This window comes from Tyto alba, unplaced genomic scaffold (assembly GCF_018691265.1).
Source record: "Tyto alba isolate M040663 unplaced genomic scaffold, T.alba_DEE_v4.0 Super-Scaffold_10, whole genome shotgun sequence".
Taxonomy (NCBI): domain Eukaryota; kingdom Metazoa; phylum Chordata; class Aves; order Strigiformes; family Tytonidae; genus Tyto; species Tyto alba.
Genome location: NW_024881262.1, coordinates 25,074,727 through 25,102,584, shown reverse-complemented (window position 1 = coordinate 25,102,584; position 27,858 = coordinate 25,074,727). Strand labels below are relative to the sequence as shown.

The 27,858-nt window shown below is 42.8% G+C and overlaps 1 protein-coding gene across 6 annotated transcripts in view; it reads left to right on the top strand.

The window, feature by feature from the left end:
• YEATS2 (YEATS domain containing 2) overlaps positions 1–27,858 on the top strand; it is a 49,905-nt gene that overhangs the window by 5,597 nt on the left and 16,450 nt on the right. For 4 of the 6 annotated variants that reach the window (XM_042795491.1, XM_033001600.2, XM_033001604.2 and 1 more), the window contains 16 exons: positions 1,670–1,912; positions 4,115–4,230; positions 5,211–5,372; positions 7,059–7,170; positions 8,650–8,694; positions 9,700–9,886; positions 11,577–11,816; positions 13,722–13,880; positions 16,279–16,382; positions 18,972–19,079; positions 20,154–20,333; positions 21,511–21,769; positions 22,551–22,712; positions 24,281–24,399; positions 25,495–25,650; positions 26,378–26,551. In XM_042795491.1, the coding sequence (XP_042651425.1) occupies positions 1,670–1,912; positions 4,115–4,230; positions 5,211–5,372; positions 7,059–7,170; positions 8,650–8,694; positions 9,700–9,886; positions 11,577–11,816; positions 13,722–13,880; positions 16,279–16,382; positions 18,972–19,079; positions 20,154–20,333; positions 21,511–21,769; positions 22,551–22,712; positions 24,281–24,399; positions 25,495–25,650; positions 26,378–26,551 (2,526 nt within the window). The remainder of the gene's footprint in view (positions 1–1,669; positions 1,913–4,114; positions 4,231–5,210; positions 5,373–7,058; positions 7,171–8,649; positions 8,695–9,699; positions 9,887–11,576; positions 11,817–13,721; positions 13,881–16,278; positions 16,383–18,971; positions 19,080–20,153; positions 20,334–21,510; positions 21,770–22,550; positions 22,713–24,280; positions 24,400–25,494; positions 25,651–26,377; positions 26,552–27,858) is intronic. The other 2 variants (XM_033001601.2, XM_033001602.2) reach the window with 2 other exon arrangements.

Genomic DNA, 27,858 nt, shown 5'->3' with positions numbered 1-27,858 from the left:
TCTCTCCATTGTCTGTTTTTAATGTGTGGTTAATGTATGTTTGACTTGGCAGTGAATGATTGTCTTGTTTCTGCTTCTGCTAGAATGGGAGTCTTTGTAGTTTAATTCAGAACTTCTAGGAAGATGATTTGCAAATTCCTAACCTGTTCTCATAAATACAAACAAGTCTTCAGCCCAGTGCTGCTAGGTTTTGAGGCTTATGATTACAGTTTATTACATTTTCCCACAAATCAGTGGACAAGGTGTTGGTCATTTTACTTGACTAGAGGTTTTTTAAAAAAAAAAGCTCTTGGTGGTAGTTTGGTTCGGGTTTGTTGTTTGTTGTTTTTTTTTTTTTTTTTTTTTTTGTCATGTTGTGTGTCCTTGCCATTGGATATATGGATATAAGACTCTTAAGTAGGTAATTGAGAGTTGGTAATTGCTTTGCTCATGTACCTTATGGACAATTGGAAGGAAAGCTCTCAACTGAACCTTTAATGTCCAAGGTGGGACAGTGTTTAACTACTCTCCTGCTACCACCTCTCAATGGCAGTTCTCCTGCTCCATAGTGGTGCTGGTGTTTGTCCCAGTGCCACCCCCTCCATCACATTGGCAGAATTTTGGATCAAGGAGTTTGTGTGGATTAAAAATAACCCTGCAAAGGAAAAATACAAACAAAAATGACAGCAAAAATCCCAAATCAGTTTCTTGATTTGTTTTCCTTTGTGACACTCCCCCACCCCCCACTCCATGAATAACTGTGCCAGCCTGGCTGATCCGGGTGGTTCGGGCAGGGAAGAAAGCCTCTTTCAGCTGTGAGAAAAGCTGTCAGTGCAACTCTAGTGTGAGTCTATGGCTTCAGGAGCTGGAGTGAGCCTATCTGTCCTGGCAGAGGGGTGTTTCTGCTGACTTGATGCATCATTAAACCAAGATGACAGGGAGGACTGGTGGCTGGGAGGAGAAGTGGCCAAAGGACACTTGCTTTGAGTGATGGGTGCTTTCCTTGCTACTTCTCAGGTTAAAAGTAAATGCAGGAAGGGGGGCAGGGGGAAGGGCCTTTGTCACAGTAATGAAAAAACAGAAGAGATTTAAACACTCCCACTCCCTGTCGTCCCCCTTGCAGGTTTAGGAAGATCTAAGATTAGCTCTAAGATAACCATTTTGAGGAAGGTTTGCAAGCATGCCTAAGCACATTATTCTTTATCCTCTGTTAAGCTTTGGGAGCAGACAGGGTGCTAATATGTGTAGCTTGACTCATAGGCATTGACAAGACTGCCAGTGAGTATCAAAACTAAAGATCCTGATGCATTTATGTACCCTGCTTGCCTGCAAGAATCGGGCAGCTGTGGCCTTGCTGTGTATGGTAAAAGACTGTAGGTGTCTGCACAGGAAGCGAAGATGTTATTTTCAAAGTGACATTATAGGTATTTGAGTAGGCTGCAGTCTTCCTTTCCAAAACCAGGTGGGTTTCTGAGATCAAAAGGTCTAAAGGAACAGATTCAATTTGGGGTACTGTTCCTGTAGAGCCATTTTATGCTTTTATCTACTGTGGCATATGTTTTTCCTGTAGAGCAGCTGATTAAATATTTGCTCTTTCTTCATACATTGACTTATTCTCTCTGGCACAGCTTTGTTTTTATCTGGACTGCAGGGAAATAGTGACTGGGTCTGCCTGACCTCTTTGTTGCAGGGGACCAGGTCATGTGATGCAACAATTCTTAATCACCCTTCAATCAAGAAATTCTTGGAATCACCCTCTAGATCATCCTCTCCTGCTAACCAGGGCTCAGACACTCCATCTGCCAACCACTCCGAGAGCGACTCGCTCTCTCAGCACAATGACTTTCTCTTGGACAAAGACAATGGCAACTTGGACGCAGACGAGCGGCTGACAAACAGCCTGGACCAGAGACAGAGCAGAAATACTGGCCGGGTAAAGTAAAACTCGAGTGGTGGTCAAGTTGTTGGAGGTGTGTGCTCTGTCTGGACTCAGTGCTGGCACCAGGAACTCTTCATGTTTTCACCCACCTTGCTGAAGATCTGTTTCTTACCCTCTCCAACTGCTTGCTCCCACTCTCTCAGCCTGGCTTTGCTGTAAGGCTAACTGAATTGTATGTAACTTGGGTAACTCCTCTGAACTCTGTCTTGCCCAACAGAGAGATCAGCCGGGCAGTGGTGATAGCGTTTGTGTTAGCACAGCTGTCTGCTGCTGTCTGGGTTGATAGCCTCTAGGGTAGGAGGTGTTTCACAGCTGGAGCAAAGGGGTTTGCTGTGCAGACAGAAGTCAGGTCAGGAAGGGGCAGAACCTGGAGAGAAGAGCAAGATGTGTTATGCCCAGCAGTGTTTTTAAGAAGTAATGCTGCTGCCTGGCCCTGGGTGCCCGTGGGGGGACTGCATTGCTTAGAGTGGTTGAACCGCTGGAGTTTGGGGTTTGGCCTCCTAAGCAGCCTGTGGTGAAAACATAGTGACACCAGTGGATTCTCACCCTGGGAGCGTGAGCTGGCAGAGCCTGAGTGCGTAGTGTGAGTTGTTTTTCTCTTGGTGGCTCTGCTTGCTGTTGTGCTAACATCACTGCTGAACCGAACCAAACTGACCCAGGTTAAAAATACCTTCTTTCATTGTTCCCCCATACTTTCTTCTGGATTATTTTTGACCTGGATTCGTTCTCTTCATGGCTCATCTTGCAGCTACAGAGATGCTTTACCTGTCGGCTGCAGTTAGCTCCACCGGGGAGGCTCTCTCACTGCCTGCAGGTGAAATGAGCTGTAGTTGGTGAGATAAAACTTTGGTTTCTTTTCAGTTCCTTTAAGCTGTCAGGCCTGCCAGAGTAGTACAGCCTCTAACCCAAACCAGGGATGGATATATGTCATTGCATATGACTGCATTCTGCAAGCAAACAAGTTGCAGTAATACGTAGCAGAAGTAGCGACAGTTCTGCCTCGGTTGAGCAGCATGACACCCTTGATAACAGGGCTGCAGTTTGCTGAAACCCCTCCTAGGGTCCGTAGCAGAAGGCAGATATACAGTATATAATGTGGACCCACCTATATTGTAAACCGCCAGACCAATATAACTTGTTTCTGCACTGGGGGCATTGCTGGAGCAGTTGCATTGCTTGGGTGTAGCCTGTTGGCACATTTCTGACCAATGTAGCCCATGGCACGGAGGTGGCTGAGGGAGCGATGAGGAATGGGAGCCATCCCAGCCTTCTGTGGCTCCTTGCTTCAGTTTGGAGCATCGCTGACTTGGCAGAGGAGGTGTAGCAGTTCCTAGTGAGTCCACTGTTCCCCATGCTGGCCCTCGTTTTGATGAGTGCTCAGTAGAGTATGCTCCAGGAAGCTGCAGCATCAACTCTGTTGTTCGTGAGAGGATGGCTGTCCCTTATTCTCTGGACAGCCACTGTAACCAACAGAGTTGTAGAAAGGCGTCTCACAACAGTGCAGCCTGTGTTGGCACTGTGGGAGGTCATGTCATCATTTTACTAGGCAGTCTTGGCCACTGCTTAATAGCTGAGGTTGTGTTATAAGGTTGCTTAAGCTGGATTTATTATGCACAAGTACTGCAGTGGATTTGTAGGCTTATCTAGATGTCAGGGACATGGTATGGCTGACTGCTATCCCTGTTAAGTGGGAGCTGAATTCTTGTCTCAAGCTCAGCCTCAATTCTTTACTGAGAAGCAACTCTGGAGTCCCTCAAAGCAGTGTAGTCTGGGAATGAGAAAGATTTAGATTTTCAGAAGCCACTCGCGGGAGATTCAGCTTTGTTTCTGATTAGTGACCAACATGATGTCACTCGAGCAGCGCTTGATTTTTTTCAGATAGTGCAGTGGCAGTGCTTTTGAAACCCAAGCTGAAGTCATGGCTCAGATTCATGGTATGTCACATAATGTATGCTCAGTTAAGCTATGCAGTGTACACTTGGCTAGGTCGTATATCATTGTTGCGTGCCTGAGTTGCTTAAGCGTGCCTAGATAGCAATTTAAGTATTTTTAGGGATGATTCATTGTTGGTTTCTCATTTAACTATGCAGGTTTACTTTTTTTAACAACTCCTTATTTTTCTAGTGCCAAACAAAATTATGTGTAAGAGGAATGTTTGGTTTTTTTGTTTGCCTTTTTTTCTTCCCCTACCCTCAGGACAGTTCGGGTGTTTCAAGCTCTCAAAAGCCAGGACAACGAAATGCCGGACTGTCAAATGATGAAACTTCACGGCTTTATGTGAAGAAAACGATTGTTGTTGGCAACGTCTCCAAGTTAGTATCTAGAGTCTGAGGGGGATGGTCCTTTATTTCAGGATTAGATGGAATAGGAGGTTAAAATTAGGAGACAAATAAAGTTGCTAGGCTATCACAACATGGCATATTGCCCTTGAATAATCACTGTACCCAAGACTGCCCTCCTCTAGTGTCTGCACAAGTGTTACTGTGTTTCAGTAGTTGCGGTGTCCATAGGGACAGTGTATTTTTTTAAAAAGCAAAAAAACAAACCAAATCAGCAGAATGAGGAAAATTGTGAAAGTCTAGCATAGTCTGAAGAAATTACTTTGTACAGTTTTTATAATTTTTTTCCCAAAAAATTTAAAAACAGGTAGATATACATAACTTTGGAACTTTGAGGAAGTTAGTGAAGAAAGGCATTCATTTTAGGAAACTATGTACAAGTCCAGGTTTTAATTCTACCCTCACAGTACTTAAGTCAGTCTTCTTGCATAGAAAGTAGCAAACATTTGCTGACAAGACTTACGGTGTTAGAATTGTCTTGAAAATCTACACAAGCCTGGACCCAGAACCAAGTATTGACTGTGAAGTTTCTTAAAAATTTAAAAGAAGAATTGTTATTTTTTGTATTTCTGGTAGCAGAGTTGCTGATGTTGTGTTCTGGTGCAGTTTTGCTTCCTGATACCTCAAAATAAGATGGGGAAAAGGATTTGACAGTAGTTGTATGTTAAAATTAAGTATTCCTAATTAAAAACCAAATGTTTAAATGGATTAATATCATATAGCAGTTGTGCACTAAAATAGAGGAAATGTGTTGGAGGCGTAGAGTAGGTCATGGTACCTGCATCTGTTTCTGTCTGAATAATGAGTAACAAGTAGAACTATACAGGGCACAAGGTTCACATAGGCATTTTACCATCCCAAATTTTTTTGCTTAATCTTTTCCAAAATACTTTTTGTGATATTTACCTATTTGGGATTTTTATCTTGTTTTTGTTTTTTGCTTTCTTTGCCAGGTACATTCCCCCCGACAAGAGAGAAGAAAACGATCAGTCGACCCATAAATGGATGGTGTATGTCCGAGGCTCTCGGAGAGAACCCAGCATAAATCATTTTGTCAAGAAAGTTTGGTTCTTCCTCCATCCCAGTTACAAACCTAATGACCTGGTGGAAGTGAGGTAATAAGGAATTATTCCAGTCACTATTCCAGTCTTTATGCTTGCCAGGCTTACAGTGCCAAGTTTCTTAAAGTTAGCAACTTTTTTTCCTGTTTTTAGTGTTCCATGTCTGTCCTTAACCTCTGTCTTGGCTTGACTTACTCCAAAATAATAGTAAAAATAAATTAGTTTTTATGTAGCAAATGTGCCAAACAGGTTGTTTGTTGGGTGGTGGGTTTTTCCGTTTGTTTTTTTAATTTCCTACTGAGATAAAGAATTCAGTAGTTGTATTTCATGTTATTCATACATGTTTGTGCATCTTCTGTATGTGTTACAGTGCTGTGCAGGTTAAACTTCTGTCGATAAAAGAGGTGTTTTCTACCTCCCATCCATTTATGTGGAAAAGGAGTCTCGGAAAGCTGTTGTGCCCATAGTTGTAATGATACATGTGTTTTTGGGCAAGAAATTGTATCCTTCTCCCAAATACTTATTCACTGTAGTGAGGCCAGTGGCATTGGCTTCATGCTTCATCAGTGTAATGGTGCTGGTGCTACAGAAACAGGGCAGCTTCTCTGTCCTCCTTCAAACCTGTATCCAGAGCTGTGACCCTGATGGGATGAGTGGGCTCAGTTCTCTGTTGATTGCTTCAGGGAAATGCTCTGTCAGTCTTTCATTCTTGCTCCTTTGGATAGGACAGCAGGAGGATGCCTTGAAACTACTTTGTTTCTTCCCAAAGAAATTGTTCCCCGCAGGACACTCAGCTGCCTCCTGGGGAGGCTGCCTACTTACAGAAGGGCAACTTAGTTTTGGCAAAATTAAACTACTTGAAAGGCAACTCCAGAAAGACTTACCTGAGATAAAACGTGTTGGTATGGCTCACTAATGTTTCTGAGAATGCAACCCTGAGCAGGACGAGAGCAAATTCCCTTGTATTTCTTATATAACATACTAAATTACACTTGACTGCTGTCTTTTTGTGCCTTTCTCAGTTTCCAGTATCTGATGTCAGTGCTATTTGTCTTCTGTTTTAATCCCGTCTGGTTAATTGATCTCTTGTCACACAGTCCCAGTCATCATAGTGAACATTAATGTTCTGGACTAAAAATAGCCTTTGAGTCTCTTGCATTTTGTTTTGAAAACTGCATTTGGGATTGAACAATAGCAGCAAGCTGAAATACAAAGAAAGTAATGATAAATGTTAGAGATAAATACACCCTTCTTTTTCAGCTTGGAGAATGCTAGTGTTGAGTTAGCTTTTCCTTGCTGTCTGTATGTTGTTCTCTGGGTGTTATATGAAGCATGTGCCTTCTTGCTACTAGATAGTGAATAGCAGAAGGTGATGGCAAAATGCTGTGTTAGAAGCTCACCTTGTATCTGTGTTCTAGGAGCTGACTTGTAGTTTTTATTTGGCATTACACAACCTTTTTTTTTTTTTCTTCTTAAAGGATGTTTGTTTTCTCACTTCTCATATCAGCAGTGTTTCACCATTTTCTTCCCTGTCTCCTTGTGGAAAATAAAAGTATGTTTTCATCTGTCCAAAGCCATCAAATTCTCATTTTTGTGATTGCATTCTCTCAGTGGTCAATAGCAGGCCTGAAGATAGCTTTAGTTGTCAGCTAGAAAGCAGTCTCTGGTTTTCTGAAAAAAGAGGTAGGTGAAATCTATACCACTTCTGCATCCAGAACGTGAATCACCATTTGTTTCCAGAGAACCTCCATTTCACCTGACCAGGAGAGGCTGGGGAGAATTTCCTGTGAGAGTCCAGATACACTTCAAGGATAGCCAGAACAAGAGGATCGATATCATACACAATTTGAAGGTATTTGAACAAAGTATTTGAGAGAAAGGCAGCAACTAAATGATCTCTCCTGCATAATCTAGAAATGGCTCCACTTGTGTGTTTCTGCCTCTCCCTGTTGGGTATATGTCCTGCTGGTTATTTGCATGTGAATAGCTGAGCTGGAGAATCAAAAAATATCCAGGAAAGTCTCTTACCTTTACTATATCGGAGTCGGGTCAGTAGCCAAGAAACACAGCCTTGCAGAAACTGGAACTGATTCTGCACCCAGCAGCAAAGCATTTACCTGTTGTTTCCCTACAGTCTGAGATTTTTGTCATGCTCTTACCAGCTGTAACTTGCCAGGGTGCTGCAGGGCTATCTTTCTGCTGGTAAAGTGATTGCTATGTGTGTTCTGTTCCTTCAGCACTTGTGCGAATTAGCTAGAGATTATCTCTGTTGTTAGAGTGGGTGGAGAAGGGCTCTGATTCCATACTCATCCCCTGTGCCTTTTGAAGAGAGCCTTCTTTTTCACCTCATTCACCTGTCCTGTGACACTCGATAGGATTTATAGTATGCAGCAGTCCTGGGAAAGTAGGCCATTGCTCTTGTTTTCATTTTAATTAGTAGTACCTAGTGTTAGTGGAATTAAGTCCTGAGCTGGTTTGGTTTCTTGTTTCTTTGAGCAGCATGATTAGTTTTATTTAAACTTCCTGCATTAATGAATTTCATGCTAATGTAGGTACCTCATTGCAACCCCAAATATAAACAGTACAGAAGGTTACAAGTGTTCCCCTGGAATTTAGGGACATTTAATGCAGATGATGAGTAAAATATACTTGGAGAGCTATCACTTGAGGGGAAATTGGTAACAGATGGATGTTGTGCAGTGAAGGAAGCCCAGCCTACAGATGAAAACTGACCCAGTCCGTGGCACACAAGAAATCAAATCAGCAAATCTTTGCTGTTTGTGTACTGAGCCTGTGGCTGCTGTGAGGTGACAAGGGTGAGCTGGGCCCTCTTCCGTGGCTGGTGGCCTGTCTGCCCCTGAGCGCCAGGGCAGTCTGAGCCTGTCAAACCCAGCTTCTCTCTGTGGGTATCTTAATGCCTCTGGGATTTTCTGCCTTGTGTCAGCTGATACTTAATGTGAACAGTTATTAAACCAAGTACTATAGTGCGAACATAGTCTGTTTGCTGGTCAGTTTCAATTTCTTCTGAGTTTTTTCTCATTATTATTTCCTTATATTGACATCAGGAATAAAAAAGGACATTCCTGGAAGACTCCTCTTAGGCTGAAATACTTTCCCATTTCCTTCATTTTGGTCATGGTTGACTTTTTTGCAGAAAAGGGGGTACTTAAAGTACGCACATTTCTGACCTTGTGGTCTCCAAAAAATTGGATGTGCTGCTGCTGCTCAACTTACATAGTTTTGACTCCTTCCAGAGAAACTGTATTGTAAATTCTAGCTAATATACTGCTTTTCCTTGGTTAATATGAATATATTGTATTGTTTTACTCAGTTGGACAGAACCTACACAGGCCTACAGACACTTGGTGCAGAAACGGTGAGTCAACAGGTCGTGGGATGGATGTTGTACTTTAATTCCTTTAAGGATGTTTATAAAGAAAAAGATAAATGGTACTAATCAGACCCATTTGGTTTCACAATTTCTGGAATGTAGATTTTGCTCTCTTGTTAAATTAAATGGTTATGACACCTTGTCACTACTCATGACAACAGTCATTTTTACCCCTTTCTAGTTCAGGGGAGACTGTTTCCAGCTCTTTCATAGAGAACTTAACTAGTACTACATTTTTAATTTTTATTTTTTTGTGGAGCTTCTGGTACCAAATGTCTTGATTTGCATTCTGATGTGCTGTGGATCTCATACATAAAGGAGTTAAGTTAAAGGGAACACCCAACTGTCCTGCTGAAATTTTGCAGTATGTTAAGTACTAAGTTTCCACATCTGTCAGGATTGAGTATCTTCATGGAAAATGAACTCTTAAAACTTAAAATAAAATAAATTAATAACTCATAGTTTGCTATATCCCTAAAGTTTTGGGGGGGTGTTGTATTATTTTCCCCTTGTACTGTAGTGAATGGAAATTTTTATGGTGAAATTGCATTACATCAGCTTTTCAGTCTGTGGAGGAAACATTAATGTGAGATGTCTATTGTGGTTAAAGAGCACTTTTGAAGAGCAGATAACATGGTGTGTTTCTAAGGGCCTTGTCAAAAAAGCCAGAAAAGGCAAGCAGCGGTTTTGTGCCTGTCCCTAAGGGGGTATGCAGTCCTTAGTGGGGTGCTTGGAGCTGGGTTCTGTGTTATTCCCAGTGTTCACTATTCATGTTTCCCCACGGACTGAGATGAGCTATTTTACCATGGGGGTTAAATGTTGGAAGATTTTTGTCTTGGCTCTGGTGCTGCTGGACTTCTGGGAAGTGTCCCTGCAATGAGTGGAAATGTTATGCAGAGGTGAGGGGAGGAGAGGTTTCTAGACATTCACTTTTCACATCTTTACCTAGCTGCTGAGTATTAATGTCATCCTTTCTCCTATTTCTGGAAGGTAGTGGATGTGGAACTACATAGGCATTCCCTTGGTGAGGAGTATCTCTTCCCCCAGTCTTCAGAGTCTGACCTTTCTGACGTTCCTACATCTTTACCGCTGCCATTGAGTATCCCAGCACCAGTCAAAGCTTCTTCACCAATTAAGCAGTTGCGGGACTCCAGCCCAGATGCTTCTGTGGACAAAGGTAAAGTGAATGGGTGTTGGTGAAGTTCGAGTTCTTGGAACGTCAGCTCTTCTGGATACTTTCTCTTAATTGCTCTTGTGCCTTAAAGTTTGCCAGTGCTACCTGCTCCTTGATCACCCCAGATGATCATTTCCTCAGTGTACTATGACGTAATTCTGAAATTGTTACAATTTATTTATTTTTTGGGGGGTTGTGTTTTAGGTGTTTTTTTAATCTGGAGTTTGTTGAGTGGGCTCTGTTTTGCTGAAGGTAGTGAATATGGAGCTTTATGCAGCAGATGCAGTTGGAAAAAAAGTTGTTGAATAGCTTGTAGTTTTGTTCTTGGCAGACTGTTTTCAGAGGGTTTTTTAGGTTTCTGAATGTTTAGGGGACTGTGTATACATTTAAGGAATTGGTGTAGTGGTGTATTCAGTTAAATACGTTGGTGCCTAACATGAGTTGGCTGTGGGAGAACAAAAATGACTGCATAACTGTGGTGTTGAAAATAGAGAGTGAAGAAGACTTAGTGTATGTTTGTCTGAGGGATGGCATCTGTGCATGTCATCATCTCCTTCTCACCTGCCCCAGTAAGATCAGGAAATGCAGTACCCGTGGCAGTGGGGCCGCAGTTGGTGCCTTAAGATCATTTGAATAGCACGAAACAAGCTAGTGCTGGCCTCTTGGGCACAATGCCATGATTTTGAGTTTGCATGAAGTAGGGAAAACTGTGCCTCTGTTAGCATTTAGCTTTATTTTCTGAAACGTATGGTGTCAAGGCTTACATGACACACTTTGGTAAACCAGGCTGAGAAACAAGGGTGTCTTTTATGGTTTGCACATTTTAGAGTGAGAAACCTGCTGGAAACAGCAACTTTATGCTTCAAAATACGGTCGCATGCAGCATCATCTGATGCCTTTCTTGATTGTTTTTCCTGACACTCCTGTGTTCAAGGAATTGGCTTTAAGCTGGTGTCTTGCCTGGTGCTCTTTGTGGTAGGTGCCGTAATGCCACTGGCAGTGTTCTGGCTCAGCAAGAAGAATCTCCACTGTTTAAATGCGGTGTTTTCTTGTGGCCAAAAAAAGGAGAAACGCAACCAAATTTTAAATGCACAGGCTTTTTAATCAAACAGGAAGATATGCAGCACCTTTTAGGTGAGCAGTGCTACAGCCAACAGGAAGGAAATAAACCTGCTTTTGTTACACTGACAGGCAGTGGCTTCTCTCATCAGCTCCAGGTTAACTGATCTCCTTCTACATCAGATAAGGTGGATTCCTTAACATGGGTCAAAAGGCAGTAGGTGATCTACTTGTGCTCTTACTCCAAAAAATGCACTGCAAGATTCTCTGCAAAGGAGATCCAGCCTTAGTCCTGTGGAACCGAAACCGAGGAGACTTGAAACTACCAGCAGCTTTTGGTCAATGGAAGGGTCGTTCCAAGGAAATATGTAAGAAGTGGCTGATCACCTGCCACAGCTGAACAGCCTGTGCCCGGTAGCATTTTATTCTTCTTTTCAGAGACAAATTCAACAGGCTTGCTCAGGAGGAACCTCCTACCCCACTTTCTCCCCATTCAACGCTGCTCACCAGTTGCTTTTCCTTCCTTCCTTCGAGAGTGTGTTTGTTGTACCTTTTGTTTGTGTAGAGAAGCACCGTAAGGAATTGGGTATCTCAGCCTAAGAACTATTTCTCTTCTTTTCCCTGTTTTAATCAGGATTCCCTGGGAATGCTGAAACCGAAAGACATGCCACGTTTTATTCCCTGCCATCTTCGATAGAACGGACTCCCACCAAGTTAGCCACACAGAAAGTTGCCTTTGGCTCTCACGGAAATTCAGCCTTTCAACCCATTGCAGCTAGCTGTAAAATAGTGCCTCAAGGTCAGAGTCCAAGCCCTGCAGAGTCACCAGGAAAATCCTTCCAGCCTATCACCATGAGTTGCAAGATTGTATCAGGTGAATGTTAGTTTACTTATCCCAGTGCTTCACCCTGGAAAACAAGAGAGTGAACCCGTTGGACTTGTTTTGTGTTCTTCCCCTGATTTCCTGCCAATCTTTGAACATTGGGCAGTAGGAAACTCTAGAATAAGGAGCTAAACACACTTCTTAATGTTCAAGGAAAAAAAATACAAGTGTGAAATGCTTCACATCAGATCAAAAGCAGGATGAGAGCTGTTCTCTCCCTGTTCTTGAATGCTTTTAAGTATGAAAAAGATAGTCTTTAACTGGACTGCTACCCACAGAAAGGTCCAGGCAAGGACACATCTTCCGTGTTGGGTATTTGTATGTGGGAAGAAGCCATCCTTCTCCCTCCCACTTTCAGACAGCTGGGATGGATTAAGAAGAAAATTTTTCTCCTGATTATTGGGCAAATAATTAGGTTCAACCTTGTAGACTCAAATGGTCCATCTTGGACTTGCAATATCTCCTCAGATGGAACAGCTTTGGTCTTCCTCTTCCAGAAGTCCACCCTCTGTTGGATTAAATTGTCAGCTGACTGCATTGAGCAATGTGATACTCTTTTAATAGCTTCTGAACCAAACATGGTCAAGGTGCTGTTTACTCATTTCACTTATAGTCCTTTCCCTGCCCGGGCATGTTGCCATCCGCTGGATGATGTTTTACATCAGAAAGTTTTAATGTGCAGCTCACCGTGTCACATGTGAAGCTGAAAGATGACCTGTTACATCCCTTCAATTTCTGGTGTTGAGAGTAGAGAGGATTAAGCACCAGCTATCAGTATGTGTGATTTCTGATGATCTGCTCCCAGATAATTTTCCTCAAGTGTGTCTGGTTTGTTGTTTTTTTAAATTAAATTTCATTTTTGTTCCTTGACATCTTAAAACTGTACTCGGACTGATTTACATCTGAACCTATGACAAGTGCTTTCTTCTCTCTTAATAAGCTCTTCTCTTGATCTTCTTTTCCCAAGGCTTCCCAGAAAGCAAGAATTACAGGGGCCATCCTGTCTTTCTTAAGATCCTTGGACTGTTCTCTGTTGATCTTTGCTATTTAAATGTTTCCCTGCTAAATATTTTCCCAAGGTTCTGCTGTCTGCCAAGAAGTGTCACCCCTTTTAAATTTCAAAAGCAGTTTATAAGACATGGGGATTTTATTTGACCAGCATTTATGTTCCATTTTAATTGTCAGTCATTGCCAAGAAAGCAGATTAACAGGCAGTTAAAACTTAGTGTGCTTGCTGCTATCTCTTTTCTCTGATCATTTCTTTGCCTGTCCTTTTCTCTGCATTTCTTGTTTACCCCCTCATGCAGCTTTATTCTTCTCTAGTTTTAATCTGTCCTGGTCCTGTTGCCCAGAAGTTGCGCATTTTACAGTTTGCTTTAAAGGACTTCTGCTGTAGTGAGAGTAGCGAAGAGACAGGAGCATCCATGCCTGTCTGATGGCTGCTGTATCACACAGCCTTTTTATGTGAACTGTTCGGTTCCTGGCTCCGAATGCCTGTACTGCGGGCTCCACGGGGGAAAGAGAGGGCCTGTCAAGGAGCTCAGCTCTCTTTCTTCATCTCCTTGGGTGGACTGGTCTTGGCAGTGAAAATGGTGTAGGTAATGTTCCTCAGGTTTCAGGGGAGGACCAGATGTCTTCTCAAAGTCCCTCTGAACCCTGCATGTCCTGGTAGGCAGAGGGTGTCCAGGGTAGATATGAGCCATATTGCTTTTCATGCCTTTTCCTTTCCTTCTGTCTCCTCTTTCCTTCTCCAAGTCATGTGATCTCACTCAGGCTGGGAAATGCATCCTCAAGAAATGTTCCTTCTCTAAGCCATTTTAAAAAGTACTACTATTGCTGTGTTTTTATGTTCTTGCAACATTTACAAGATAGAAGCATTGGACTTTTTTTCTTAAGGTTCTCCAATATCAACCCCTAGTCCATCTCCGCTACCTCGTACCCCAACCTCCACTCCGGTGCACATGAAGCAAGGCTCTGCTAGCTCAGTCATTAATAATCCGTATATTATTGTGGACAAGCCTGGACAGATGGTTGGAGCAGCAGCCACAAGCACAGGTGTGTAGTGTGATCACAGAAGGCAGTGGCTTAGTCTTACGCATTCAAGTTTATTCCCCCTTTAAAATGATTAGTATAATAACAGTATTTCAGCTTGTAAAGGTGGAAGAGTACTTGACAGAGGGAGGTACTGTTGGTTTGCACAAATGACCTGTGTTAACATGGGTAAGGGTGTCTCAGACTTTAACATAACCTCCTTTAGGAAACAGCATGTAGTGCAAGGCTAAATTGAATTCCACGGATACCTCTTCAAAAAGAGCCTGTTCACTGCAGACAGAAAGGGAAGGGGAGAAGGTAATGAAGGCTGTGGTGCTCAGATTTAGACAGAAACAGTGCACAGGTGGTTGGGTGAAAACTGTATCACAGATGTGGACAAAATGCATGGAGAGCTTGCAGTGACTTGCAGATCAGTCTTAGGTCCCAGTGTACAGTGATCTAGATGTGTGGAAATGCGTAGCCCTGGTTTACCAGGAGAACAGTCGTGATGGTTTTTATTACTGCTCAAGTTCTAGCTGGTCTGATTCCAGCTGGTTTGGATTCCTCTAACTGGATTCCCTTGGTGCTTCAGTGGTGACATATCCGTGGGGCCAAGGGGGAAGACTGAACTGCAGGAGACGGGTGATGAGTATGGGAGACAATTTGTAATCTTTGTGTAGGGGCTGGAGGAGTGGTCACTCAAAAGTCATTTGTTTGTTGTGATTTGTGGCTAAGAACCACTGTCTATAAAAACACACTTGTTTGTACGTGTGTACTTACCAACACCTCAGAAAGATGCTCAGAGTCATGTGGTCAAGTGCAGCATCCATGTAACACATGAACTGTTTGCTGAGCGTGGTTGGAAAGTGCAAAAATTCTCCTCTTAATAACAGTTCCTCCTTTTATCTGAGGCAACACAGCTGTCATGTTCATTTTAACCTCATCTCAGAAGGTAAAGTATGTTTTGGGGCTTTCTTGATAACAATGAAGCTGTTTCACAAATAGGGTGGGGTTGGGTTTTTTTGTTTGGTTGGGGGTTTTCTGCCTTTTTTCTTTTCTGTTTCTTCTTTGCCTCCAGCCTGACTGTCTACTCTGTATACGTGGTTTGTCATGGTTTGGATAACTTTTGTGTTCTCCTAGTAGAGATTTGTACACGGAGGGTAGGATCTGTAGTTGCACCAGATGGTTTGGACATGCAAGCCTTAACACTGTTAAAGGTGCAGTTTACCACCATATTAGTGTGATGTAAGTACAGACCAGCCTGGAAGAAACTGCCTGCTGCCTCTCCCTCCCCTGTGCTCCTGCCGCTTCCCCTGTCTCCTGCACAACTCCAGTTGGATCAGTGGCAGAGCAGAAAATTAATGCCCTCTCCTCCCCAAATTGAGCTTTGTTGTCAGATAGCCTCGTTGCTGGACCTGTATGAAGGAGCAAGAAGGAATGTGAAACTGGCTTTTTGGCAACAGCAGCCAGGCTGGATTGAGAGTAACATGATACTACAGACAGTCACTAGGGTGTTTTTGATAGGACTGCAGATCATATTTTAAAAAGGGGTGAAATCTTTATGCTCTGGGAAAGCCAGCCTTCCTAAACCCCATTATTTCGAGAAGCAGCTGCTCATTTACTTTTAAATTCAAATGCAGATTGTAGTACAACTGTATGAGAGACTCTTGCCGTGTTTTCATGTGTGTAATCCGTGGCTTTGGCACCTCTTGAGCAAATGAAACTAACAAACCAAACCAACAGCAGTAACACTGCTGCTGCTGAGCAACCAAGTGTTGTGTACACACTGATAATGCAGGGTAAGTGTACCACTGAACCCCCATCCAGCTCGGGGTGGGGGGGTCTGGAGGGAGCTGTGGCACATGTATCCAGATGATAATTTTTCAAGAGCAGCCTTCTGCAGGCAGAGGACCTTACGTCCTCATTCCTTATTTCTGTTTCTTCCTTTACCCTACTCACTCTGTCCCTTCCTCTTGTTTCTCTTTTCTTTGTCTCCCTCCTTTTCTGGCCTTCCTTTTCCTTCCCACTCCAGCCTCCTCCAAGCCTTCCCCCGGTGCCAGTGTCTGAGGCTAGTATAGGTTCAGAGGGCTTCTGGGCAGTGGAGGACATCACATCTGCAGCAGCAGGTTCTGACTGGCAGCTCATTTACTGTCTTAATTTCATATATATATGCACCTGCAGCCGCCCAGGAAGGTGCCTGACCATTTGGCTGCGGCAAGTGGAACTGTGGGTGGAGGGTACCTCCTCTGAGGTGTGGATTCTTCAGGTGGAAATTCGGTAGTGGGTTTGTTTTGTGCTCATGCCAACTCTCACTGATGTACTTCATGGAGAATACAGAGTTGAAATTAGGAGAGGTTTCATGTGTTCAGTGGCACTGCTCCCTGGCCCTCACCCAACATCTGCTTTCTTTCCCAATACGCAGGGAGCCCAACCAGCAAACTGACCAGTGTTTGTCAGGCCTCTCATGGAACTGCATCTCCTGTATCAAAGACCCAAGGGAGTAGTTTTGTCACCTCAGCTGTCAAGGTAATGTTCTCATTAGATGTGTACTTTCCATTTAAAATCCAGCTTCCTATTAAATGGGGCTTTTTTGTATTATAAATTCTGCATTTCAGGCAAGTTCTTTTGGTTGTCATTTCATATGAAGGTTTACAGTGTCTAACAAATGGAGCTGTATGAGAACATGGTTATACAAGAGGATAGTGTCACTTCATGCAGCTCTAATTAGACTTGCCTACACCTCTGTTAAAGGCGCTGCTCTTTTGCTTTTCTACAAGGAAATCCATGGAAGGCATAGCTCTCAAAATGTCTTATCTTTCAAAAAAGCTTTTCTGTAGCTGACTTTGATCTTCTTCACTTTGTTAGTGATGGTATATGATTAAACCAGAGGTGCGTACCTCAAAACCTTCATTCTGTTTGTTATTTTTGTACAGCAGCTGCTCCTAGCAGCCTCAAAAGAGCTCATTTAGTGGTTTTTATGACTGTCTGCATTTAGAAAAATGTTTGTGTAAACAGTGGAGTAACCAAATGTGTAAACAAACAGTGATAAATCGGGTTCATGCTTCTGATCTGCAAAGCCCAAAAGGTACGGAGCTCAAGTGTCTCACAAAATCTCTCCCACATCTTGTGCTTGGAAAGATATTTCTGGCAGGGAAGTGGCATCAGTGAGTCTCTTCCTGAAAGCAGCTGGTGGGTGTGCTGCTGAAAGCAGGAGCATTTCCCTGTCTCCAAGTCACAAGAATATTAATGCAGGATATGGAGAGCAGGGGGAAGGCTTGCCAGTCAGCCTGCAGAGAGCAAATCACTTCACATTTGGAACTGAAATCCTTCCTATGTCTGTTCTGGAAAAAGTGTTGAAGATTGCTGTCTGAAGCAATTAGTTTGGAATAGCATTTGAAGTGTCAGGTGTGCAGCTAGCAATTCAGCTTTTAAGAGCCTGTCCGCTCAGATGGATTTCACTTAATTCTGTTGAAAACCATTCATTAGTCTTTTTATTTTTCACTGATTTGGGACAGTTCCTTATGAAAGGTTCTCAGTGAGACAAAGTAGGCACATGTCATTAGTAACAGTTGAATTCTGTACTTGCAGGGCAAAGTTAAAAACTTAAAATATTTCAAAAATGCATATAAAAATCATAGCTCCGTAAACAGAAATGTATTTTGATTTGTCTTCTGGTTGGTGGGAAAGCTGTAATTTTGTGGTTTCTTTAAAGAGGAGGGAGTGTCTGATAGTTCAGTGTGGTGTTACAGATTGTGCTTAACTCACCACTTGTCATCTCTTCACTAGATGCTAGTTTCCTCTGCATTTTTTTAATGACTTAAGGCTGTTTCCTCAGGCATTTTAAAATGACCAATATACAGGCTGCTGTTGAGAAGAATGGTTATGCCTCTAGCCTTGTCTTCACACCTCCCCCTGTTTGCTACCAGTTATATGGTGATGTGGTGAACCAGAGCAGACAACCAATCTGGTTGAAAACTAATCTGTTTTCAGCCATATGTATCAGTACAAGGAAGGAGGCAGAAGTATTAGGTTAGAGTCTGAGGGTTTGCTTTCTGGTCATGTCCCACACTTGGGTTGGATCAAGTGATTGCTAAACCATGGCTTTGGAGTTCATATTGATTGTAAAAGAGTGCCGTTATCTTACTTAAACAAAACAGAGCCATAATAAACTTCCTCAGATGCCTTTGAATTCTCTACCAGCCTCAGATGGAGAAATGCTGAGTGCATGATTTCGCAGGTGTGAAAATGTTTTTTACTCTGTTTAGTTACGTAGCCTCACTGTTCCTGCCAAATGGTGAGTTCTTCCTGGAAAGACTGTGCCATCACATTTTTCTAGTTACAGGAGAGCAAAAATTCATCTGCGAGAACTTTGCTTGCAGACTTGAACACTTTCTTCCCCTACGTAACTTGTTTCTTCTTAGATTGTCCTATCTCTCTGAGACTGTGTATAGAATCACAGAATGGTTGAGGTTGGCAGGGACTTCTGGAGATCAACACAGGGTCAGCTAGAGCAGGTTGCTCAGGAATGTGTGCAGTTGAGTTTTGAGCATCTCCAAGGCTGGAGAGTCCACAGCCTCTCTGGATAGCTTGTTCCAGGGTTTGATCACTATTAAATTTGGGGAAAAAAAGAAAAAATCTTTTCTCGTAATTAAACAGAACTTCCTGTATTTCAGTTTTTCAATTTCTGCCCATTGACTCTTGTCCTTTCATTGGATACTATTGAGCGTTGTGTGGCTTCATCTTCTTTACACCTTCCTATCTGGTATTTGTACACATTGATAAGATCCCTCCTCAGCCTACTTGAATTTTACAGCTCTGAAATGCTTTATATAAAAAGCTGGTCAGGGAACATGAGTTGATGTCTTTCAACTGTGTATGATATGGTAAGAAACAGATTCTGCTGTTGGAGATGTAACTTTCCAAATAAAATTTGCTTTGTAGGTTGTATTAAGTGTTACATTCCTTTTACTTAAGTGTTAACTGATTTTGGAAATGTCTTGTACAGGTGATTTGGCCTGCCCAGATGGTCCGTGCTACCCTTTCTTAGCAGTCACTTGTTTTATTTCATGTATTGATCATTTCACTGATTCTTACACCATGTCTTCCTATTCACAGCAGGAGGATTCTCTGTTTGCCACCATGCCACCCCTTTGTCCCATTGGGAGTCACTCCAAGGTGCAAAGCCCCAAATCAGTCACTGGAGGACTTGGAGCTTTTACAAAGGTATTCCTCTTGGCTTTTGTGCCAGGACAAGGAGCCCCACAGTGCCATTTTATGCTGATTTGTGCCACAAACCATGTAACTTCCAGTGCATGTAAAACTGTTACTGGAACCAATATGTCTTGCTGCCATAGGCTCTCTAGCACTTCTCAAAAATGTATCTTATTTCTTTTGTTTGCCTGTGGCTCTGCTGTACCCATGATCCTTCTTTTTATCTGCTCTTTTACCCTTGTTTTTCTTTGAATCACTGTCATATTGAGGTTGGTATTTTAAAAGCTGTGTTTAGAGTGATACAGTAAAAGTAAACTGCAGTAGATCTGTCTGAAGCTTCTTAAAAAATGATTCAGTGATTTTTGACTCTCAGGTGTTACCACTTCTGAGTATGTTTCTTTAAATGTTACCATCTAGAATTTAAAATTGTTTCTGGCAATATTAGGTGATTCAAGTAAAAGGTGAAAGAATGCTTCCCACCAGTTACAGTACTTAACAGCGATCTAACGCAAAAAAAAACCCAGCCTTTCTTGACTCATGGCTCTTAGGGATTAGATTTAGGGCCTGTCCCAGAGAAACAAAACGTACACAGGAGAATAATGTCAGATACAATAATCTACATTATCTATAGCTATAATATTGGTGGTAATTGTGCAGGATAGGAAAAAAAAAAAAAAAAAAAGGAGGTTTAGAGCATGTTCTGAACAGGAGGGTGCTTAGAAATTTGAAACCTTAGTGTTGTGGCTCCATGCTGAGGTTCAGGGCCTGAAGAAGTCAGGTCTGGACAAGTCCACTGTTAGTGTGACTAGTAGTTTTATCATTACTAGGAATTTCTGTGATTCTGTAATTTCTATGAGCACTTCTCAAATCTGGAGCACTTTGTAAATACAGACACCCCCCCACACACACTCGTGTGTTGGGAGTAGCCCTCACCTTGGAGCTGAGTTAGAGAGACCACTTGGTGGTAAGAACCACATCTGAGTTTACTGATTGTTGCCTGCCCTTTCCTGCAGACAGGCTGTTCCAGAAATGATCCCAAGTGATTTAAGGTGTTTGCTTGTCTTACTATTTCTTCCTATTTAAAAGGTGATAATAAAGCAGGAGCCAGGAGAGCTTCCCCAGCAACCTCAGCTACCAGCGACAGGGACAGGGACAACCACCCAGACCTCTGTGCAGCAGTATGTCACTGTAAAAGGGAGCCACATGCTAGCCTTGTCACCACAGAAGCCGGTCGTGAGCACAGGCGAGGGGACGGTGCAGCCGAAGGTATGAGGCGCTTGGGCATCCTTGGTGCGGTGTAAACTGTCTTGGTCTTATTGGAACACTTCATGCTTCTCTCAGGGGCATAGGGTTGCTTCTGTCTTGGACCCAAGCAGCAGCAGCATGGTTAGCTGGTTTCCCCATGCGCTCAGAGTAGCTCATATCATGTTCACTTTGAGAAAGGAGCAGGGTGAGCAGGCACTGTTGCGTTCCATTGTGTACAGGGAACACCTCCCACTTCTGTCGAACCCATTGCAACAGTGGGGTTGCCAGAAAATTGGCTGCCGTCATCTGCTCATGCTGAAGCTCATCCAGGTCTTTCTGTAAGAGGAGGCAAATGCTTTCCTCAGACTGCAGGCCTGCAACAAAAAAGAACAGGACAAATGGGGGATGGGGTGGAGGCTGAGCCAGAACTAGCATTAGGTGGAATCAGTCCTACTTGAGTGGCAACTCAAGTGTTTTATTGTAGGAATCAGTGCCAATGCAGTGCTGCTATGACAGGAGTGATGCAGCTTCTGAGAGAGCATGGTAACTGTGCAGTGACAAGATGACAAAAGTGTCAGAAATTGTCTCCATTCTTTCCTGTTTCCATTGTGGATAGAGTCAAATCATATGCCAAGCACAAGAGACTACATACGGAGCTTTCACTTTTGCATAAATAAATTTATATTTACATTTACAACACTTCATTTTCCTTTTTACTGCCTTATTTGCCTGTTTGAGCAGGTATGCAAACTCATGTTTCCCTGCAGTTATTGTTACCACATAAAATTGAAGCGCTTTGTGGGCTCTGCTTTGAGGCCACAGTTTTCCCAGGGAGTTTGTTCCCATGACTGTGTTGAAACTAAATTTCTGGATCTCTGTGCTTTGCCAAGGCAAGCTTTATCTTCAGCTGGAATTAAGCCATTGCTTATATATCAGAAAAAAATGGAAGTGCCCTGTAATTTGAATGTACTTAATCTCTTGTGGGTGCTCTGAAATCCCGGTTGTGTTTAACAGTTTATCGTTTTACTTGGGATTGGCCTCTTGCCAATTTCATTTTGTTTCTGAATGAATAGCTTTTATACGTGACTAGACACGTATAAAATGTCCTGAAATGTCTAGAGATAGAGGTAGCGTACTAGCTAGAATTCACATGATTGCTCTTGCTAGCAGCACGTCATCCAGTGCTTATTTGTTGCAGGTTGTTGGCGTTCCAGTTGGTTCTGCTTTGCAGTCGACAGTGAAACAAGCGGTGGCTATAAGTGGTGGCCAGATACTTGTGGCAAAATCTAGTTCTTCAGTAGCAAAGGCTGTTGGTCCAAAGCAGGTTGTGACTCAAGGTGTAGCCAAAGCCATCGTGAGTGGAGGCGGAGGGACAATTGTTGCTCAGCCTGTGCAGACCATTACAAAGGCCCAAGTTTCTTCCACAGGTGCTCAGAAAAGTACATCTCAAGGCTCAGGTAGAGTAATTTTACACCTTGTTAATAGCTCATGATGGGTAGACTTTGCGGCTCAGTAATGATTTCTTCAACTAACTATGTGTGATTGAAAAACTTCAAAATTAGTAGAGAATTCTGTAGGGAAATTCGGGCTAACTGAGATTAGTAATAAAGAAAATGTTAACTCATTATCTGTAAGGGGGAAGAGGGAGCACAAGTACTTTAGAACATGCAGTGTTCTGTGAGTGGAGATCGGACAGATATGCTGGGGAATGTTCTGGAGACCTAGCAGACTTTCATGGAGCCAGGCCTCACATTTTTGCCCAGCATTGTGGTCCTTAGATGTTCAAAGGGCTCCACATAAATCCAACCAACAAGAGCCAACTGTCCTTATTTCATCTCCACATCTTCCCCAGCGCTTACAGTTGCAGGAGTATGGGTGGAATCATCCCACCTGCTTCTGCACACAGCTGGCTTTAGCTGAGTGTGTTAGCTCAGGCTCTGACTGAAAAGTCTTCTGTGGCCTCTGGATTGGAGTAAGACCCCATGGCTGTGCTGCTTTGGCCTGCAGCTGTAAGTGGTACTGCACGCAGAGAGAGGTTTTTTGTTTTTTGTTTTTTTCAGACCTATTTAAAAAGTGTCTCTGCATCACTGGTAAAGTTAATCTGTGGTTAGGCCAGCTATGTATGGATTATCGAAGGCTAGCTGCATGTCATTCCTAGTACTTTCAACTTGTGCAGATTTCAATGCATACTGCTTTCTGCAAGCAGTAGTTTTATTTTTTTTTGTTCTTCCTTTCTAGTGATGGCTACACTGCAGTTACCAGCCACCAACTTGGCAAACCTGGCAAACTTACCACCAGGCACTAAACTGTATCTCACCACCAACAGCAAGAATCCTTCTGGGAAAGGGAAACTGCTTCTGATACCCCAAGGAGCCATACTGCGAGCCACAAATAATGCCAGTTAGTCTTGCAGGGAAATCTAATGAGTTAAATAATGTAATCACTGCATAATTAATATGTTTGGTATTTTTGCTATAAAGCGTCCTGGTACTGTGGAAGTCAGTAATGGGATGGGGTTTCTTTGTTCACAACAACACAGTATGTGGTGCTTTTTAAGACCTGGATCTCACAAGTGTCTTCTATTTTAGGTGCAGCTGCTTTTCATGCAGTGCTCTCATTGTCTTTCTCTTTGTGCTGAAAGCAGAAAGCGTAATTTTCCTCAAAATTCTGTGAAGGGTTATCTTTAACTCTTCCTTGTGATCTGTAGGAAGAGACGACTGCATTTTCACGATGTAGAACTGAGATGGATTTGAATATAGTTGTGAAAGCTATTAATAAGTAATGGAATGACACCCTGGAGAAGCTAGAAATATAAGAAACTTAACTTCGAAAAGGCAAAGATACTGTATCTGGAATGAGGGAAAAAAATAATTTTTAATATTGATACAAGGTTTGGCCCCAAGATGTTGAGACCAACAGAAGCACCTGTTTGTTATTGGGCTTGTGAATCAAACTTGCTGGGACATACATGGAGAATAACATTGCTAAAATAGTTCCAATGGGTGATACTTTGCTTATAGTGTGCTGTTCCTGTAGGGTAAGAATACTGCAGGTTTTGGACTGTGTAGATGAAGAGTTTTGTCATGAGCCTTCTCCAGGATGCTCCTTTTGAGGCTGAGAGTTGGGATGGGAAATGGTTTGGGAGCAAACTTTTTTGCTCCCAGTTCTGATACTGGCAGTGAGAAAGAGGTATTATTCAGTTTAATATACAAGGCTGTAAATACCAGCAACATAGCAGCAGAGTACATGTCACTGAAGAAGTAGGTACTCCTGCTGAAGGTATTTTTGGGCTGTAGAACTTGTGATGGGATCCCTATTGCTTGAGATTGAGAGGCAGCTGGGGCAGTCCAACTTTGACAAGGAAATAATCTCATAGGTGTTGAAGAAGAGCAAATACTTGCAATTTTTATGGCAGAGCCATAAATTCTTTTTTTACCCATTTCTTAATGAGACACTGCAAAAAAGACAGTGTTCAGGCTGTTCCTTCTGGAGGCAGAGCAATATCAAAGTATCACTGCAAATTACCGCTGCTTGGTATCCATGATCTAATATTCCATTAACAAAATTGTACTGGAACAGCCAACAAAAGTAAAATTGGGAAGCCAGTGGGATTCAGAGTGTTTCTAGGCCTTTTGCTGCAGATTCATAATCTGTAAAAGACTGATGAAAAGACTTGATCTGTTGGACAGCATTTTCTTTTGATAGAAAATTTGAAACAGCCTTCAGTGAGCTGTGCTTGTCCACCAGTCCTTATTTCCCCCATAGCTCCTTTCATTCATGGCATTTGCTGAGCTGTAAGAGAACACAGCAGCTCATCTGAACTGTGCTGTACTGGGTAATAATGTTACTCAGCTGCAAAACATGTGACAGCAAATGCCTTGCAAAACCAATTACTTGTCTATACAGGGATATTTAGCAGCTGACAGTGTCTGATCACTGAAGGGTTGAGCCTTTTCTTCTGATTACAGGTCTCCAATCTGGTTCTTCTACGAATAGTGGAGGTGGAGGTGGAGGAACCCAAAGCACAAGCAGTAACTTGTCACAGCACCTCACCTATACATCCTACATCCTGAAGCAGACACCCCAGGTCAGTGACATAAGCATCTCGGTTGAAAAAGATTGACATTTCAGGCTGCTGCAGTGTTAGGTGGATGTCCTGTGGCTCAGCAGTCCATGAAATGTTCTTGGATTATGGGATCTAGATCCTCTCTAACAACCCTTGCATCTCTTCCCTCTGCCAAGCACCTGCTTTACTACTTTGTGTTACTATTGGCACATCTCAGCCCCACACCTCCCCTTGCAGGCTGTGAAAGCAGCACTGAATAAGGCCAGAGTAAGCAGTGGGTGGAGAAGAGACAGTGCCTGGGTGGCAGGGCCGCAAGGGTCACCGAAACAAGAGAGGTGATATGGTGGAGATGATGCTGGAAGAGCATAGTAGGGTACGTACATAGTAGGTTACATAGTAGGGTATGTAAGAGTTGGAGGAAAGCCTGAGAGATGAGAGAATAAAGGAGAGCTGTTAGAGTGAAACAGCAAGGCTGAGTAAGAAAGAAAAATGAGGAAACCTAGGATTGTGTGAAGGGATCCATGTGTGACACTGGGTGAATGAAGCCTCTGAAGGGTAGCAACTGAATACTGATGTGAGGCAGGAAGGGTGGCAAAGTCTGAGGAGGTAGGTTATTAGAATGCACACCTCTGGTTGTCGCTGTGATTTCTGCATGGTGACCTCTGAATATATAGCCTTTGTAGGGGAACTAAATAAGTTTTGAAGCAAGAAGGTGACACAATGTCTCAATTTCTCTTGGTTTTTTTGTGGTTTTGTTTTGCCTAGCCCAACAGAAGCCTTTCTGATCTTGCATACTAAGCAGCATTTGTCACAAAGAGTAAACTTGAAAAGCATGAAGTGTGTTAAATTGTAGTGGATGCCTCTGACAAGACAGGAAACTGTTGGGTTTTTTTCACTCCCTTCCTTGCATCAGAAAGTGTTCTACACTGAGGAGACTGTGTCTAGCTCTTAGTGCAGAAGGATCCCCTGTAATTAGCAGTGCCTTGTCTCAAAGGATGAAATACTGTTGTTGCATTGTATCTACAGGCTTTTATGCTGTAGTGACATTTCCAGCTTTCTGTTGACATCTTAACTGTGTTTCAAAGTGCTGACCTCCCTAACTTATTTCTGGAACAGGGTACCTTTCTGGTCGGCCAGCCTTCTCCTCAGAGTTCTGGAAAGCAGCTGACTCCAGCTTCAGTTGTTCAGGGCAGTGTAGGAGTTGGAGCATCTTCCACACAAGGACAAGCACTAAAAGTGATAACTGGACAGAAAACAGCTCTATTTACACAGGTAACATGCAAATGGGGTATTTCTTCCTTACCAGTTAACACTTTATCAGATAAAGTATAGGAAACACAGCCACACACTGTGAGAGCTTTTCCTTTTGTAGTTGTTTGGTTTGCTTTGCTTTTGTACAGTTACGATCCTGACTGTACTGTGATGAGGATGGCACTTAAGAGCCTACTTTCATATGCAGATATTGGACCAGAGTTTTCCAGCTGTATTTCTGTTCTTGGAGTCGGTTATGTGTAAGCTTAGGTTGAAAAATGTGCTCTGGGACTTCTTATTGAAATTGAATTAGAGAAGTGAAAACAGTCAGGTGCAAAAATGTGCTTAAATATTTGAACCTTAGAAATAGGTGACCCAATAAAGCTCTTAAAATTTTTTGGTTCTGATATCCTTTAAAGGTCCTTCTTTTAAAAACTACCAAGTGGTCCCTATGAAATTCAGAATCCCCAAGTGTACTTGTAACTGATCATCCATAATTCAAGATTGATGGGCATATTGTTGCAAAGTCAGCAGTTTGGTAAAGTTGATTTCTGAGGTGATAATTTTGTTCCACCTATTATTGCCATAATTTGCCTTGTTCAAAAATCTTGAAAATATTTTTCAGTATTCTAAAAAGCATTTGATCTGTTTGTGGTGTTGTTGCGTTTTGTTGGGGGGTTTGAAGTAATTTTTTTTAAAAAATCCAAATAAATACACCTTTTTCCTTACACGGAATTATTTTTCAAAGACTGCACCCAGTGGACAGACGTCGCTTGTGAAAATATCAGATGGGTCTATAAAATCAGTGCCTGCCTCATCCCAGCTCTCCAAACCTGGCACCACTGTGCTGAGAGTATCCGGAGGTGTTATCACCACGGCTGCTGCTCCTGCCATGGCCCTTCCCACAAACGGGGTGGCCCAGGTGAGAAACAACATTTCCAGTATTCTGTAATACAACGTTTGCACTCTAGCAAGTATAATCCTCAGGAAAGGACTTCTGCTGCTTTCTTCCCCTGTTGTTGTTATTCTCAGTCAGCACCAGTGGTGGGTCTGCTTTTGTTTGTGTACCAGGACAGTGAGACAACTCCTTTTTTGTTGGGTTGTTTGCTGTTTGGCATAAAGTAATCTGTGAAGAAACAAGACGAGAAGAGAAACTGAAACTTGTACTTTCTTGCTTTTAATGGTATTATAATTCACGTAGGCAGGGAAGGCTTTATCTGAAATGGCTTTTGCAATTGTAGAGATCAGATTTTTGGGGCTATGCAGCTTTCAAACACCACATCTGCTGCTGGTACAAAAATTCGAAGAAGAATGTGAAATGCCTGGAGCTCTGTATCCAGCAGGCCAGTGGAAGCCAGCAGTAACTAGACTGCAGGTCACTTTTCTGAGATCACAGCCTCTCCACAGTGCTTAGTGCCCAGTCTGCTCTCAGCAGGCTTCAGAGGCCAGCAGTGGCCAGAGTTCATGGTCCTGACTGAGTTCAAAGGATGTCTCTCCTCTCCACCCCAGGGGAGTCGTAACAGTGCAGCCTTGGAACAAGGTGCTTTGGCGTAGAGTGAGGTTGGAAGCAAAACATTTGCCTGTGTGTGGATGCAGCCATGTATCCCATTGGTTCAGGTTGTCCACCTGAAGTGGAGTTGGAGTTCACAAGGTGGGGAGGAGACAGCAAAAAGGAGAGTGTATAATTCACTCCCAGGGTTCCTCTAGCCTTGCTGCTTTGCCTGTGGGGAGGCAAAGATTAAACAAGTGGAGAATTGATTCCATGCTGCCCTCAGAGGGCTGAGTGCTGGGATATGCAGCCTATATAGATGAAGATGCTAAAGTTTGTGTTAAGTGCTACTCACTGTTTTTAGGGCTCTTAGTGAAGCTGCAGAGATAGAAATTTTCCATCCAGCCTCTTTATCCCAAACTTTTTTCCCATTTGTGTACTGATACCTTTGGACTTCTGAGCAGCAGGGAAATATGAGACGTTCCTGGGTCAAATTTCCCATCTGAAGGCCTACCTGCTTACTGAAGTTAAGGGCCCTGGCTCCAGATACTATCAAGGCAGTTGTGGTAGCAGTTCCTGTGTGCACAGTTTCACTTTTTCTGCTCAAAACAGCCTCCATTCTCTGTGTGCCATCATTGGGGGGGGGGACTTTTGGATATGTGCTTCAGAACCTCTTGTTTCTTAATGATTGGTAAATATACATTTGGTTTTGCTACTTCTAGATGTTACCTCATTGTGCT